The sequence below is a fragment of the Drosophila yakuba genome, chromosome X (genome assembly GCF_016746365.2).
Source record: "Drosophila yakuba strain Tai18E2 chromosome X, Prin_Dyak_Tai18E2_2.1, whole genome shotgun sequence".
Classification (NCBI taxonomy): Eukaryota; Metazoa; Arthropoda; class Insecta; order Diptera; family Drosophilidae; genus Drosophila; species Drosophila yakuba.
This window is the reverse complement of record NC_052526.2, coordinates 5,696,269-5,712,163: the sequence shown is the minus strand read 5'-3', so window position 1 is coordinate 5,712,163 and position 15,895 is coordinate 5,696,269. Positions and strand designations below refer to the sequence as shown.

At 43.6% G+C, this 15,895-nt stretch overlaps 4 protein-coding genes across 4 annotated transcripts; all 4 read right to left on the bottom strand.

Moving 5' to 3' along the window:
* Nucleotides 1–272: 272 nt before the first annotated feature.
* On the bottom strand, nt 273–3,789 carry LOC6524354 (activating signal cointegrator 1 complex subunit 2 homolog). The gene is made up of 2 exons (XM_002100176.3): nt 2,211–3,789; nt 273–2,129 (listed from the first exon to the last, which is right to left on the bottom strand). The coding sequence occupies exons 1-2, from the start codon at nt 2,428–2,430 to the stop codon at nt 1,411–1,413; spliced, it is 939 nt and encodes a 312-aa protein (XP_002100212.2). The 5' UTR covers nt 2,431–3,789; the 3' UTR covers nt 273–1,410.
* A 715-nt stretch (nt 3,790–4,504) lies between these two features.
* Nucleotides 4,505–6,244, bottom strand: LOC6524353. Its single transcript, XM_002100175.4, has one exon. The coding sequence runs from the start codon at nt 5,911–5,913 to the stop codon at nt 4,897–4,899; it is 1,017 nt and encodes a 338-aa protein (XP_002100211.1). The 5' UTR covers nt 5,914–6,244; the 3' UTR covers nt 4,505–4,896.
* A 5,673-nt stretch (nt 6,245–11,917) lies between these two features.
* Nucleotides 11,918–13,087, bottom strand: LOC6524352 (probable basic-leucine zipper transcription factor N). The gene is made up of 2 exons (XM_002100174.3): nt 12,981–13,087; nt 11,918–12,895 (listed from the first exon to the last, which is right to left on the bottom strand). Exons 1-2 carry the CDS (start codon nt 13,060–13,062, stop codon nt 12,060–12,062), a joined length of 918 nt encoding a protein of 305 aa, XP_002100210.1. The 5' UTR covers nt 13,063–13,087; the 3' UTR covers nt 11,918–12,059.
* A 1,298-nt stretch (nt 13,088–14,385) lies between these two features.
* On the bottom strand, nt 14,386–15,306 carry LOC6524351 (cell wall protein DAN4). The gene has a single exon (XM_002100173.4). The coding sequence runs from the start codon at nt 15,257–15,259 to the stop codon at nt 14,642–14,644; it is 618 nt and encodes a 205-aa protein (XP_002100209.1). The 5' UTR covers nt 15,260–15,306; the 3' UTR covers nt 14,386–14,641.
* Nucleotides 15,307–15,895: the final 589 nt, after the last annotated feature.

The window sequence follows — 15,895 nt, the reverse complement described above, 5'->3', positions numbered from 1 at the left end:
TACGATTTTGTCGTCAAACATTGGCATCATTGTCCACCGCAGAGAATAGCCATGTTTGAATTCTATCGCATGATTGTTGTATCTTCTACAGCCTTCTTTGACCTCCTTGACCTCACAGCTCTGTAAAATGGTGCTTTCTTTATCTAGATAACGAAATCATTTGCCTTAAATCATTCAGCCGAGCGAAGATCTTGTCTCGCTTTGATAGAGCTGATCTTGTCTGACCTCTAACCCAAGCCAATTAATCGATGGAAACCGGTTAGCATTCCCCACCAATCTCCACGATCTGCAGATAAATTTCACAGAACCTGACAGCGCCAAGAGGTTCGATTCCCCTCAAGACAGCTGCTTGTCTCCTTCTCTTCGCTATTTATGCGTAATTTGCCAATTTGCACAAATTTTGGGTATTGAAAAAATAAGCACAGACGACGGGAGAAAGCGAAGAAATGTACAAGAGTTGCACACTGAAAAATGTTTGTGGCATAATCAGGGCATGCCAGCATAATAAGAAATTCTTCTGGGAAATCATATTTGTGTTGGGTAGCAAAGGTTTCCAAATATTTTCTTGGAAAACTGGTTTTCCAGTAAGGAATGATGTTTTAATGTAAATTATACAATTCATAAGCTAGTACGTTCTTTCTGTGCACGTGTCACAGTCCTTTGAGTCGGTTTTCGGGTCCGGTTCACGGTTTATTTTCTGAATTTTCATGGTTTATGGGCGGGTGAGATATCCTTGAACTTGCCACAGTCGGCGGCAGGATATCAAGTTCCCATATTTCGTCTGGTCCCCGGTGCCCTATTCTTATTTATATAAAATTGTGCGGCAAGTCGTTGACTTGCCCAAATCCAAACCTTTTGCCCTTGCTTATCAATTGTTTGCAAAAAAAAATGGGAAAGGGGGAAAGGATTTTTCAGGTCGCACCATTTTGTTTTACATGCCACGCGAAAAATTTCAGGGTCAAACGTTTATATAAAATACCTGCACAAACGCACGTACATACATACATCCATGGACAAGTGCCTTTTGTTCTTGCCCAATTTGTCGTAAAATATGGCAAAATGAAATTTTAAACCACTTCAAGATATTCCATTATTTGTCAGCACACCTTTGTTCTTTGCTTTTCAAGCGAAGAGTTACGCAAAAATGTCGCTGAAATTTAAATTCAAGGAGTAGGAATGGACGTCATTAAACCAGAAGGTTGAAGAATGTTGTATAAAGTGGCAAATAAATAAACGAAAACTTTAAGTAAATCCTAGTGTATTTATTTTATTTTTGTCAATGTATGCTTCTTGTATAATTTCAATGCTCATTGCTAAATCCGATAGGACTTTAAATGGCTCCCATGTTGTTTTTGCACTTAAAAAAATAGAAAAAAAAATATGTATTGCTACCAATTGCTACTGGGCAAGTTAGTTGGCGATTTGGAAGCGCCGCCAGATGCGCTGCAATCGAGAATCGGAGGGGGACTGACCACCATCTTGGGATTGGCTTCGATCGTTGTGATAGGGTTCGATAAAGTTGACCGCTGGTTCCGCGTTGCGTTGCTGATGATTCGCCGACTGCTTTTTGTTCAGCTTCCTCTTTTGATGTCTCTTCTTTTTCTGCGGATGCTTGTGGACCCGTCGATGGGTCTTCTTCACCAAGTTCTTTTTTCTGTTTAACCGTGCGCTCTTTAGATTGAACTTCTGCGACCATTGCAACGGTTTTTGTGGCTTCTTGTGGGACACCACCTCCTGCGGCTCCTCCTCGGCATCCGGGAGATCCAGACGATCCTCGAGCGCCCTGCCAGTCATTGTGGTCACTAGAGTATCCTGGGCCTCATCCTCATCCTCATCCTCATCCTGCGGCTCCTCGAGATGCATACTCTCCAGCAGGGATCGACCCGTACTGTTGGACGTGGGTGTGGTTGTGGTCGTTGTGTAGGTGGTTGTCGTGGGCGAGCCAGTGGGCGTGGTCGTGGTTGTTGTGCTCGATGGCTGCGTGATAACGATCACATTGTCACTAGGCGGCTGCTGGAAGAGTCCCCGCATCAGCATGAACTTCTTCATCAAATCCCGACCAGATCCCACGTCCTGGGGCGAAGGACTGCCGGAGGCACTTCGTCCCTGGAGTTTTGGCAAGCGATAAGCTGATTTGCAGAAATATGAATAAATCCGTAACTAACATTAACATCATTCGTTAAGCGGCAGCTATCAAATTGGATTCTTACCGCTTCGTCGCGATTCGCAGATGGCCAAAATCGCCAGAAGGACGACGAGAAGTGCGAGTGAGTTCCGGAGGGTCTGCATGGTGACGGGGTTCCTGGAGCAATGCTGGGATTTGGATTGAAGATCTTCGTTCTTATAGCACCTAGCAGTAGGTGCAATTAAAAATTTCACCCTCCTCAGAACGAAGGCAGTGACACATCTTGCGTGATGCCCCGATGACATGCAATTATTGGGCGGTATAGAACGGGAAGTCGATTTCGTTTCTTGATGGGGAAAGTCTTTGAGATACTACTGAATACGCTCAAACAGAACTGAGGTCTCTCCGACCTTACTGGACAGTAAATCAAATCTAATAAACTCGACAGTAAACATGCGTTCGCATAAATCTGCACTGGCCAAAGGGGAAAAACTCGAAGGCAAAGATATTCCAGGCTGTATAAATAAATAAACAAACTCATGTCTGCCCACCACAAAAATACAGATTCGTTCAAAACAACAAGGAAACTCCCGGCAAACCTATGCCAATATGTTTTGCCAATAATTTTGAGAAAAGTGTTTTGGCTTGATGTGTACATTTTCGATGACATATGCTTAGAATATTGTAATGAATGAACTTAATTAGGAATTAGTTGCAAAACATGCTTTATTTAAATTTAATTTATTTCCTATTGAGATTGCTGTGTTCCCTAAACTTTGCTGTAAAATATAAAATTGTGTTGATATGGCTTTGTGGACCACTATTTTTTCGAGCTCGATTGTACAGAATTTATTTGCTTGCACATACATATTTATATTACACGACCAGTATCTGTGGCATAATGTGCCTTTCTCGGAGGATAGTGTCGAGTGCGTGAGCCGCACCAGCAGGCAAATAACTTTGGCATAATTCACTTAAATCTTTTTGTTTTAATCTTGAAAAGTGTTTCCCACAAAACTCTCGCCAGCACGCACGCAGAGCGTTCTGACAGGCGAAAGATACGGAGTACAGAAAGCGAGATACAAAACACAAGATACAATATACAATATACAATCTACAGTATACACTATACCATATAAAAAGATACTTGTCTACGTGAGTCGGTGCTATTTCCTCGGCCCTCAGCTTTAACACCCGTCTGGCGAAATGTTTTTCCGTAATCATCCGGAGTGTTGTGTCAATAGCTCGACGTTCCATCTAACTTTGTATCTACTATTATCGTTATTATTTCTACTGTAACACTTGTGGTCAAGTGGAAGTACAAGTTTAAAATGTATAAAATGTATAAAATGTTTATACAGCTTCAAATACAGGAGGTTCCGAAGCTCATATTCGTTCCAGACATTCTGATTGCACATTTTATTCCTTAAATGTGCGGAAAAAGCCTTGGCAGTCCCTTGCCGTAAAGATATAATTTAAAAGATTCATTTATGTGCACGGAAAAACAGCTTGCAGTAACCATTTATATTGGGAATGTGTAAAATATGTGTCCTGTGGAATAATTGCAGAAGCTATTTTTATACATTATTCGTCAGTGCTGATGGGAAAAATTAAAAATCTACGATTCAATCATAATTTGCAATCCGTTTTCATTTGTTTTTTTCGCCTTCTTTTGGCTTAAATTTAATTTATTTTGCCTGGCCAATCAATAATTTAAATTGGTGCTCGTGTTTTTGAGCGTTTTATATTCTAAGGGAATTCCATCTTTGGTTATTATTTTGCTTGCATTTCTGATTAAATATATATTCAAGGGTCTGAGGCCTGAGGTCTGAGGCCGGCCCTGAAAAGTGGAAGTGGATGCCAGACGATGTTCGGCATAAAATTCAATTATAGAATTTTCTATTAACATGAAAGCTCCTTATATTTATTTAATTTGTTATTGTGTCTCAGTCAGGTTTCAGGCTGTGCGAAATGTGGGAGGGAAGTCTGCATCTATCTGTTGTTATTATTGAGTTTCTTGACAGTTGAGAGCCCAGAATGTTGCCATCAATTAGACACACATACAACATTTTGGATGGGATGGGAGCGGAAAACGTCTACTTTCGTCTATTTGCCATTTTGCCGTTTGGGATTTTGTTCATTTCCTCCGCAAATATTTGTCAGATAATTTGGCATAACCCTCTGTTCGTTCCCATGGTTGCCATAAAGGTCCATATTCCTAACTGATTGAATTGTCTTTGCAGCAAATTAAAATCGATCTATTTCGCGCACCTTTTTCATTGGGTTTTCGCTTTGGCAAAACTTTCTCCTTTCGAGCTCATGTAAAATGCTTATGGGTAATAAGTGAAGCTCTGCCTCTGCTTGAAAATTGAAAAGTTATTCCTCTGGCCAATGGAAAAACTTATCAACTTAATGTTATTGGGCCAACGCGGCGATGGGAGTTTCGCGAAAAGAGGTCTGCATTTTTGCGTTACGTCTTATACACACAGATGGGCTTACATAATGAGTTGTGGCCGAACAAACTATCATAAAATTCTGGATAAAGACAAATTGGTATAAAACTAAACGTTATCGCTTTTAATGTAAAACAAGCAGTTAATATATTCATTATTGACTTATTTTTCAAGTAAGCCTTGCATTTTAAGCCCTGCTGTAATAAAAACAAGATTTACGTTCCCTTACATTTCATTTATTTTCGCTGTTTAAAAAAAAAAATGGTTTATGTCTATTGGTCATTACGGTCATGTTGATCTGGTATCTTTGTGCGGCCATTACTTCCTAAGGTACTGCACCCGGCGAATATTCTGGGCCAGTGTCTGCAGTGGTCGCCTCCTGACCAACGGACGAGGTCTCAACCGCTGTCCAAGGAGTCCAAAGCCCGATGGATCGCCGACCGAGTGACCAGTGACTTGACTTGTGACCTCCGGTCCACCCTCATTGGTGTTGTCGTCCAGTACTTCCAGTTCGGGGCCCAAGGCCAAGGCGGCTATATCGTCGTCCTCCAGCTGATCATCCTGCTCCCTGATGGCCGGCGGTGGAGGGGGAGCAAAGGAAGTGGGACCACCGACAAACTGCCGTAGCATGCGGAGATTCATAGGGACGTACCTCACCTCGTTGCCAACGGTGATTGGCACCAAGGGGACGCCCGGCAGACTATAGCCCCCATTGAGTCCACCCAAACCACTCAAATCTCCGCCGTAGAAGGCCGCCTCGTTCCAGCCGAAGATCTCCGGATAGGACATCGATGCGCCGTCGTTCTGCCGTTTCCGGTAGTATTGCATGGGATATCCGGCCGGGTAAGCAATTGGCGTCCGGATAAACTCCGAGGTTCGAGTGCCCGTTGTGGTTGTGGTGGCAGGAGTGGTCACAATACTGTTGTTGTTAGTGTTGTTGACAGCGCCGGATAAGCCGGAGATCACCACCACGGTGGTGCCGCCGCGCCCAAAGAACCTGCCCTCATTGTTTCGGCCCCGACTACGCTGGGCAATCTGGGCGGGAGTCAGTCCACTGGTCAGCAGCAGAACCTGCTGCAGATCGTCCTCTTCCTCCTCCTCCTGTCGGCCGGCACTCGTATCCTCCAGGTTCACAGAGAGCGCACGCGGCTCGGGAATCTCCTGGGACTTCTCCTGCGACTCTGGGAAATTGAAGGTCCTAATTAGATCGTTCCAGGGCAGCGGAATGACGTAGCTACTAGACGCCTGACGCGGCGCCGACCTGGCCAGGCTAATGCCCGCAAAAAGGACCACCAAGAGAAGCGGCCAGGAATAAGTCTTGGGCGGAGGCTGCATTTTGCTTTGGCTTGCGGTGAAAACTGTGAATGGTGAGCAGCAGTTTTTTGGCTTTTATAGCTCCAGTTCATTGGGCGGTCCTAATGAGAGACCATTTATTCGCGAGCTTATCACTGATTAAATCCATTAATCTCACTTCGTTTCGACTTGTTCTCTTGTTCTCGACTCGCATACCATACCGTATCTTTTCTCGGCCCTCTGGGGTTTTTGTTAGTTTTGGCAAAGAGCTGATGTTAATTACACGTACCCCGGATAAGGCAAATTAATGGGGAACGCGGAGTGTTTCTGTAACGCGCAGATTATTCAATAAGTTTTGGGTAAATGAAATATTTAGTTAGTTGAAAGGCGAATATGCCATACTTAGTTGGGAAAAACTGAATTTGATTTGCTAATAGATTTATTAGAATTTAATTGCTTTGCCTAAGTGAAGAAATAAATAAAATATGAATGCATTTATCTGTCTGTTTGGATATCAATTCAATGGCTGGTGCTTTATTGGATAGGTTTAATAAATGCATTAAATGCTCCTCGTTTTCTCTGCTTTGATGGTTAGCAATATGCATTTTAGAGTACATTTCTACATAGGTTCTTTATGTTCTTTATGTCCACTTTCATTTTGCTTAATGCAACACAAATAAATATTCTGCTGCACTTATTTTCGGGCATTTTCATGCTTGCAGTAACTTGACACCTCGCCCCGTCTCTTTCGCGCAGCAGCTGGCCGTCTCTTTCTTAAAGTTGTTTGTCTGTCTCTGTCCAACAACTGTGTGTTTGTGTTTGGCCCAATGTGTCAAAGTCAACTTGGTAAAAAGTTAGCTTTTTATTATTTTGTTGGCACTTTTTTAACGCCGCTTTTTGGCTGCTTCCTCTTATATTTTTATTTTTCCTTCCTCCTTGTTTTCTGTTCTTGCCTCCTTTAATTCTTCTCCTTTTTGCTCTACGTCCTGGTCAGATGGTCTAGTTATTCTAAGGGCAGAGCGAAATATTATACTCTTGGTGTTACAAAAAATATAAAACAAACGTATATATAGAGTGCACACTTGAAACAGTGAACTATTGGTTATAGAACATTCGTTTCAACGAATCATTCAAAATTTTACCACCTAGTCTGGTGTTCGCTTTGAGAAGAAATCACTGTATATAGCAGGAAATAGGAAATGTGGGTTGGAAAGCTTGGACTTTGGTGGGTTAAAAATGTAAGGCCATAAGGCGATTTTAGCGAATTTACTTTTGCCTGGTGGCTTTTCCGGCAATAAAAATTTAAGTCGATTTTATGTAGCAGGTTTTTGGGGAAGATTTTTAAGCGGGCTTAAGAGGGAAGATTTTTGGCCTAGAAGAACTCTTTGCAAAAGTTGCAGTTGCCCCCTTTCAAATTTTTTATTTGCCAAAATTACACACAAAGTTTCATTTCTCTGGCGATTTTGTTGTGTAAGGTCTGCGAGTCACACGAAAGAGATAGCGAAAGTCAGCTGGAAAGAGACTGCCATAAAAAGGAGCAAAGGAGACGGGGAGATGGGGAGACCAAACTGCTTAGAGTTAATGGCATCGTCAAAAAATTGGAAAGGTTTATTTAAATTTCAACTTGTTTCGAAAACGTTTAAAAAGTTTTGCGCTACTAACTGACTGCAGATAACACAAAAGTCGACCTCCCCCCCTTATTTTTCCCCCTGTTTCCAACCCCATCATCCACTTATTTTCCGACTTCTTCATCGGCAAAGAAAGCTCCACCCCTTTTTTCTGTCCCGAGGCCAAGTTAAAACAACTGACAAAAAGTTGTTGCCTCCGAATGGCAACGAATCAAAGGGGAAATTGGGTAATGGAAAAGCTTGTGAAGGGGGTTGGAGAAAATGAGTGCGGGGAAAACCAAAAGGAAGGCCGTGACAAAATTAGCACAAAATATTTTATTTCTTAGCCAGACAAGTTGGCTCTGTAATGGAAAGATTTCGCCAAGATGGTTAAGAAGACGGGTGAGAGGGGAGGGGGGTTAGTCCAGAGGATTAGGACCACTTTTCGAGTGCTTATATCAAATGTATTGACGTGGCGTTAGTCATTATAAGATTACGCACAGCGTGGTAGTTTCCTAATTAGAATATTTAATATATGAACTTAAAAACTGTACATAAAACTAAATGGGATATTTCGATAGCATCACAGCTCTGCTGGCGGTTTCTCTCTGCCTTTAATTTTCAATCCCGATTTAAGGTTTGCCCTTGGTTTATTCTACTTTTCCGCCCATTGCTTCATTTAATTTTTTTTTTCGGACCCCCAATGAATCTGTCAGTTTTTCTAATACCCCAATGCCATTGTGCAAAGTTTCGAGTGGCAGCCACTAATATTGACAGCGCACAAATGTAGAACAAGGGGGTGGCGCCCCGCTGAGGGGAGGTGCTGCAGATGGGTGGTACGGTGGCACTGGTGGTACTAGGCGGTGGTGATGTGGAAACGTGCCTGAGCACGTCTTCTACTTAACTTTGTTAAACACAAATCCTTTGGGCAAAGAGTTGCTCCGTCCTTCTCTTTTGGGCCACGCACACGCATTAGGGGCCGGTGGCTCGGTGGGCGGTGGTTGGTGCTCACTGGGCGTGGCCGGTGGATAGACCAGCAGACATAATCGCATAAAGATAAAACAGTTTAACGGTTGCATTGTAATGGTTTTTTCGGCCTCGAGAAGATTACAAAGCCATTCAATTGACCTCCTGCTGATTTCCATGGGCGGCAAAGGGGGTTGAGTGGTTGTTACCAAAAAAACTCAGTCTACACAAACAAAGATGGCCAACGGCGCTCGTCGCAGAATAATCTGTCAATTATTTAAATCGCCTGGCGAAAATCTTTGCCAGGTTTTCAGATCAGCAGGGAAAGCCCTCGGGGTGTCACCCGAAATGGATATTTATGCTACTTTGTTCATAATGAAAGGGCACTGCAGGAAACGCTCATGATTGTGGAAATTATTAAATGCAAAATCGCCATGTCACCTCTAAGCTAGCTAAAACATTTTTGGCACGTGTACTTATCGGCAAACGAAACCAAGTACGCACATTTTAGACGTTCCAGAAATATACTGTGTCTGCTGGTAATGAAAATTAAATAAGTACGTTTCATCCAGACTGCGACCTGTTTTCAGGCTTTTTGGTGTATAGAAAACCCTGGTTCAGGGTTGTAGGGCGCTCTGCCAGGGTCAAAGTTCGTCCTAGTGCCGGAATCGTAATCGAAACTCAAAGCGGCGAAACACGAAATGAGAAATGTGAAATGGGCGCAAATTAAAATAATAAATCCACCAAATTAAACACGGAACTCGTTAAGGCCGGTGAGTCCGCGGGATGTCGGGCAGGACCTTTTGTATCCTGCTGATGGCGGCTTCTTTTGACGTCGTCATTAGCAGCATTTACACGTCGCTCAGGGATAATAAGTAACCGGGCCAAGTGCGAAAATAAAGAAAGCGTAAAAGCAGACGCAGAAGCAGACGCAGACGACGGCAAAGACTGACACAAATTAATCTGAAATTAGTTACAACTCACTCCGACGAAGTACTGCGGATGGGGGTCATCAACTCCCTGCGACTCTGGCTGCTCCTTTTGGCTATTGTCGAGCACCGAAAAATAACAACCAATGACTGGGCAAATGAGAAATGTCCGTTGGGGAAGAATTTGCAAAAGGAGTGCAACCAGACGTATTCTATGGGTGGCACAGTTGTCAACGTATTATCACAATAATACAACAAACTGAACTGCAAGATTTGCCATCTTGAATTCTTTCACCAATTAAATTGAATCTCTGCTTTAACATTCTCCCCAAGCACTTGACAACTCCTTGATTGACTCAAAAGGGCGCGCCACATCCGCCTGATCAATGTTAATTGACCGAAAATTGTTTTTGCCGTTGACCGCGACGTTGTGGGGCTTAAATGCCTGCTGCAGTCACCGTTTATGACTTGGCCATTGTCCTCGGTCACCGCAAAAGCCTTCCTTTCCCTCAAATGCAGTCCCGCCCCGCCCCGCGCCGCCCTTCCCATCTTAAAAATGCCGCCTGGCATTCTGCGACGGTTGGTGCTGCTGTTGATTTTGCTGCTGCTACGGCTACTGCTACTGCAGCAGCAGCAGCAGCAGTAACTGCAGTTGCAGCTACAGCTGCGGTTCGCTCGCTCAACTGCCACAGTCAGCGATAAAGCCACAAAACAGCAACAGCCATAAGGACACAGTGGGCGGGACGAGGCTGGGCGTGGCTGGTGGTTGAGGGTGGCGGGGCGGTTTCGGCGAAGACAGGGGCGTGCAAGAACAATGAGGTGATAAACTTGCAGGCTCAACGCATGACAGCGATACCCACCAGCAAAAGCAACAACAACGGCGGCGACAACGTCACATTTTGATGGCTCCTTGGAGAGATGGCAACCCTCTGCTGGAAGGCGGCTGCACTGGGAAAAATTTTGATGAATAGTAGAACGATTGGGAAATATGTTTGTGTATGCCTCATCACGAATCAAAACGCTGATTCTAATGCAGAGCTGAATATGTTACTTAGCAAACAAAGCAATTATGGTTGTCAGCAGCTGTTGTCTCTGAATATTTTTTATAGCATTTAATTTTTGCACAGGCTGCAACGGTTTTTCTCCAAGTGTAAGCGCGCAAGCCGGCAAGTGCAGCCATCCTTTCTCCGCTCGTTGTGTGCATGCAAACAACAAAGGAAAATCAGCAACAGCAGTTGGTTGGGGGCGATGTCATAGTCCGCTCCCTAACCGCCCCATCCCTCCTCCCCCCGGAACCGCCTTTCCCTCTTGCCACCTTAGTCAGTCCTTAAACCTCCACCACTCGCCCCCTCGCATACCATCGTTTTGTGCACTGGATTTTTTCACTGCTGCTCTTTAACGTGTTTCAAAAGAAAGTTGGTTGACTTTTGAATGACTTTCTTGCCGCGCTTGGCTCGCAGCACTCTCGTCCCCCACACCTGCCACGCCCCCTCCTGCACTGGCACGCCCGCTGCCGCCCAAAGCTCTCCGCCCCCTGCCCTCCCCGTGTTGTTGTTTGTTTTATGTGTTAAGTGCGCTGGGCCCAAGCGCGCAAATTTCTTGGTGTAACTGATGCTGACGTTGACATCGCAGCCCCAAGCGACCCCTTCATTTTTACCCTCCGAAAAACCCCAGAATTATATGTATCTATATATATAAATATATATATCTGAATGCAAGGGGGTTGGTGCGCACAGTCGAGTCGAAAATCTAGTTACAATTAAAGTGACAAGCTGGCAACGCCGAAAACAAAGTCGGTCCCCAAAATTCAAACAAATTGCGGTCGCTTTGATCGTGCTCATGCGAGAGTGATTAAAAAAATAAGAAACGGTGGGGGACTTTAGAAGACTTCTAACTTGTGAAATTAACTATTACACGAATGCAATCCCTGATAGAAGGCAGTTTATATTATGGGTTTTTGAACATACATATACCAACTGGCATACTGTTAAACGGAAAATCGGATCGGAACAAATATTTTTGTGTTCTGCTATAAATAAAAAACTATTCACTCACTTCAATGTGCTATTGATATGCCCGAATACATTTTTTGCCTCTTTTCCCATTTTTTATAAGGGGTTATATCTGTATTCTTTGCAAATGGGCGAAATTGAAACTTTTACTGGAAATTGTTGGAAAATTAATGCCACGCCCTCCGCAATTTGACATTCGATATTTGGATAAACAGTTTATACTGATAATTTCTTGGTGAAAGAATATAAGAGTATTTTTTAAGAAAAAGGGAGCTCCAGTTGTTAAAATAATCTTCACTTTATCCCGCACCCGCTTGTCTTGATTCAGATAGAATCATCTGTTTTGATTCCAGTGAATTAAAGTTGTTCTCGGACTAAAGCTGCCCGTCCCTGCCCCTCCCTCCCCCCTCATCACGCTTTCATCGTGAACTGCACTTGTTTTAATTACTGCCCCGTGTTGATTTCCCAGGACCAAAAAGACCAACTCAAAGTGAATTTTCCATTTGGGGCTTTCGCTTGTATGTTGCTTTCGTTTGTTGTTGCTGTTGTTGTTGTTGCTTTATTCGGACAGTTTGTGTTCAGAGGTTGTAGGTCGTAGATTGTGGGTCGTCGTGGGTAGGTTTAACCCATTTCTTAACCCATTCAGTTATCGCCGTCGTGAAGGCGACGATATTTTATTGAAGGCGTTTGATATTTCTGTTAGGACGACGACGGCGTTGCTGTTGTTGCTGCTGACGGCGGTGTTGCTGTTGTCGCTGATTGTTGTTGCCGTTGTTGTTGTTGAGGCGTCGCCTGTTGTTGTTGTTGCCGGGGCGACGACGTCTTTGCTGCTGGCGATTAATGTTGTTGTTGTTGATGCGGTTACGACGACGACGCACGCTGTTGTTGCCGCTGCCGTTGCGGCGACGCTGCTGCAACTTCTGTTGCTGCTGACGTCGACGGCGTTGCTGCTGCAGCCTCTGTTGCTGCTGCTTCTGCTGCTGCGGACGACGGCGACGTCGGCGATTGTTCTGCTGACCCCTGGGATGGTTTGGCTGCACGGACTGGTCCTGCTCCTGCTCCTGATCCTGACTGTCGGTTGCGTCCTGCTGCTGTTGCTCCTGTTGCAACTCCTGCGACTGTTGTTCGCCATCGGCATGGTTTTTCTCGGTGCTGACCTCAATGGGATCCTCCTTCAGGGGCTTGACCTCGCCCACGCGCACATTCTTGACCTGATCACAGGGCACATCGCTGTAGATCACCACGTTGCCATAGTTGCAAACAATCTGCTCCTGATCCGCCTGCCGACCCTCGATGGAGCCAATGGAGCCCCTTTTGTCCTCGATCTCGTAGATGTTGCCAGACTTGGTGATGAAACCGGTGACCTGCAGCGGCTTGCTGGCATTGCTTTTGGGAGCTTCCGGGAGCTGCACTTTCTTTGGCGGAGCATTCACTATCATGGGCTTCGTGGGCTTGACCTCCACTTTGGGTGGAGCACTGGTGGAGCTCTTCAGCGGCGCCACCGTTTGACCTTTGGCATCACGAAAACAAAAAAAAATGGGGAGACACATTCATATACCATCAAGTTACAAGCAAACCAGAGCAAAAAAATTTACCGCTCACCAGCGCGAGGTCGCTGGAAAGGGCCGTGGCCCAAATCAGGACCAGGATCATCCCGAATCCCTTGCCGCACATCATTATCTTAGCTCTTGTTCGCTTCTCGATCGACTGAATCGCTTTCCAAGCTGCGATCCCGGGTTATATTAACTCTCTGGCTAACGGCATTTCGACCAAAATCATATCTCGGCTTCTTTCGCTTGGGATTTTTGCATAATTAAGTCTGCGAGTTCAAAGCGTGTCAGGCGGAGAATGGGTAGGAGCGACCCATTTTGCCAGGGCAAACACTGCCCAAAAAATCACCAAATAATGCACAAATTTTTCAGAAAAGAAAACGAACTCTATTCTATAAATTTTAATGGGGCTACGTTAATCACTGAATTATGCTTGTGCATGTGTCATTAAATATTCATTGGAGCTTTGATTCGCTGACTATGTATTCAGTAAAGACAAAGTTAAGCTATAATACTATAGTTTCTTTCAGTGATCTATTGGTAATTCCTACACTCTCCGACACATTCCCCTTTCCATCGAGCAGAGTTCAATGGCTCAAACTAATTAGCATTCATATTTCTTCTACGATTTTCGCCGCTGTCCAAAAATTCTCGTCTCTTTGCGCTAGGTTTTCTCATATGTTGATTATGCAAATTGCTTTCTTGGTCGGCAGCTCGCATTTTCAAATTGACCTCAAGCCAAAACTGGCCAACAGCAAAAAAGGGTTCAACAATGCAGAAAAGCAAAAAATAAAAACTACTGAAACGTGTTTATTGGAATTTCTATGCTAGTCGAATTGAATATAAACATAATTTGTTTGGATGGAAAGTTGTGTTTTGTGTTTATATGATTTCCTCCGTACGAACTGCCCTTGTAAAAATCGCTGTAAGAGCGTTAGACTTGTGGGTCTCAAAAACGAGTCTGGTTTTATTTTGATACTGCTTGAGTTTGGCGGATGTGTTTTTGAAAAATTACCTAATCTTAATATACTTGTTTGCCAAGGTAAAAAGCTAAGCGTGGGCATAAGAAATAAATTGGCTTTATCAGGAAAACGAATAAGCGTAAAAAGCATAAACATTGATGCTAACGAACATAGACTTTCTCCTTCCGCAAAATATGAATAAAAAACTTTTCCCGTTTTGAACGATTTATTTTGACGTATGCAGTGTTAATTTACAAGCAAATAAAGCTGAAATCGATTACAAATCAAATTTGTTTGTACTTTCTACTATTTCTGCTTGTTTTGGTGCTTTTTTTGCTGCATCGATACGATAAAAAGGGAAAATCTTAACAAATTTGATTAGATTTATTCGATTTTATTTAGAAAGCTGCAGGTTTAACTTGCTCATCCCATGTTCGAAGCCATATTCAAAAATCTACCTCAAAAATAAATACTTAAATATCAGCGCATATTTTTCCATGTTTTATACAACATATGGGTTTATTAGGCTACTACAAAACATAAGATATTGAAACTAGATAATACTTCAGAAGTTTCGGCCAATATCACCTTTGATAACGAAAATTATATTATAGAAGTTTTGATGGTAGACAAGTAAGTAAATACTTGTGCTTATTTTAAAAGATCCATTTTATTGGCATACTTTTTGATAAACACTAAAAACAAAGAAAAAAAATGCTAAAAAAAATATTTACTGGCACCACATTAGTTCTTCTGTTTTTGGTTGTAGTTTTTCAGGGCTTCAGCCAGTTCGGATAACGCCGATTTCTGGGCCTTCTCCTGCTTGCGCTCCTCTTGCTTCTTCAACTGCTTGCACAGCTTCTTTAACTGCTTGCGCTCTTTCTTCGCCGACTTCTTCTCGCCACTGTCGTCCTCTTCGGACGAGGAAGATCCACCTCGCTTCTTCCGGCGGCTCAGCTCGGCACATTGTTCCAGCAGCTTGGCAGCCTCATCATCATCGGGTTTCGGGGTGGTGGTCGTGGTAGTGGTTGTAGTGGTGCTGGGGGTGGTGCTTGGGGTGGTGCTTGGGGTGGTGCTTGGGGTGGTGCTTGAAGTGGTGCTTGGGGTGGTGCTGGGGGTGGTACTTGTGGTGGTAGTACTGGCAGTTGTGGACTCTGATTTTGGCTTTTCCGTTGTCGTTGTCGTTGTCGTGGTCGTCGTAGTCGATGTCGTAGTGGTTGTAGACGACTCCTCCGGCTTCGGAGTCGTGGTGGTGCTGGTTGAGGTGGTGGTGCTCGGAGTAGTGCTCTCCTGTGGCCTGGCCAGAATCGAGGAGCAGCTGGCTACCAGTAGGAGGCCGAAAAACAGTGTGGAAGCGCGCATTCTCGTCAGATTTGGTTTCCCTCGACTAGACAACTAAATGGAGATCATCGCTTGGCGATTGTTTATATACACGGCACTTAGCACCTTAGCGCGTTTCAAACCCAACACTACTGCCCCACCCTCTACCTCGCCCCCTCCCCTTGCATTAGATGGGCGTAGACGATCCGACTGGTTTTTGGGCTAGCCGATTGAAAAACGTCTATAAATTGTCATTATACATTGAAATTTTTTCAAACAGTTCTGTAGTTTTCGGGGGTTTTTTGGTAATACCCAACTGCTATCGGGTCCACAGACATTTTCAAAATTTCTTCAGCGGCTTAAACTCTCAAATTAGTTTTATTATATTTAAATACGGTTCATTTTTAATTAATGTAGTAATATATATTTAGTTGTATAATACTATATAATTGTTTTAATATTTTATCTAGTTCGTTTATCGTTTCGTGAGCATTGGGTTCGACATAACCAATTTTATAAAGAGTATACAACTAATATATCTATGCATATGTTTATGTACCGAGAAACTGTCCAAAAGTAAAGTCGATATATCAAACTTTTTCGTGTAGTTTGTGTTCGTCATTAGCGCTTTCTGAGAATTGGCTGGTTTTATAAACAAATTATTCCCGCCTTATCAAG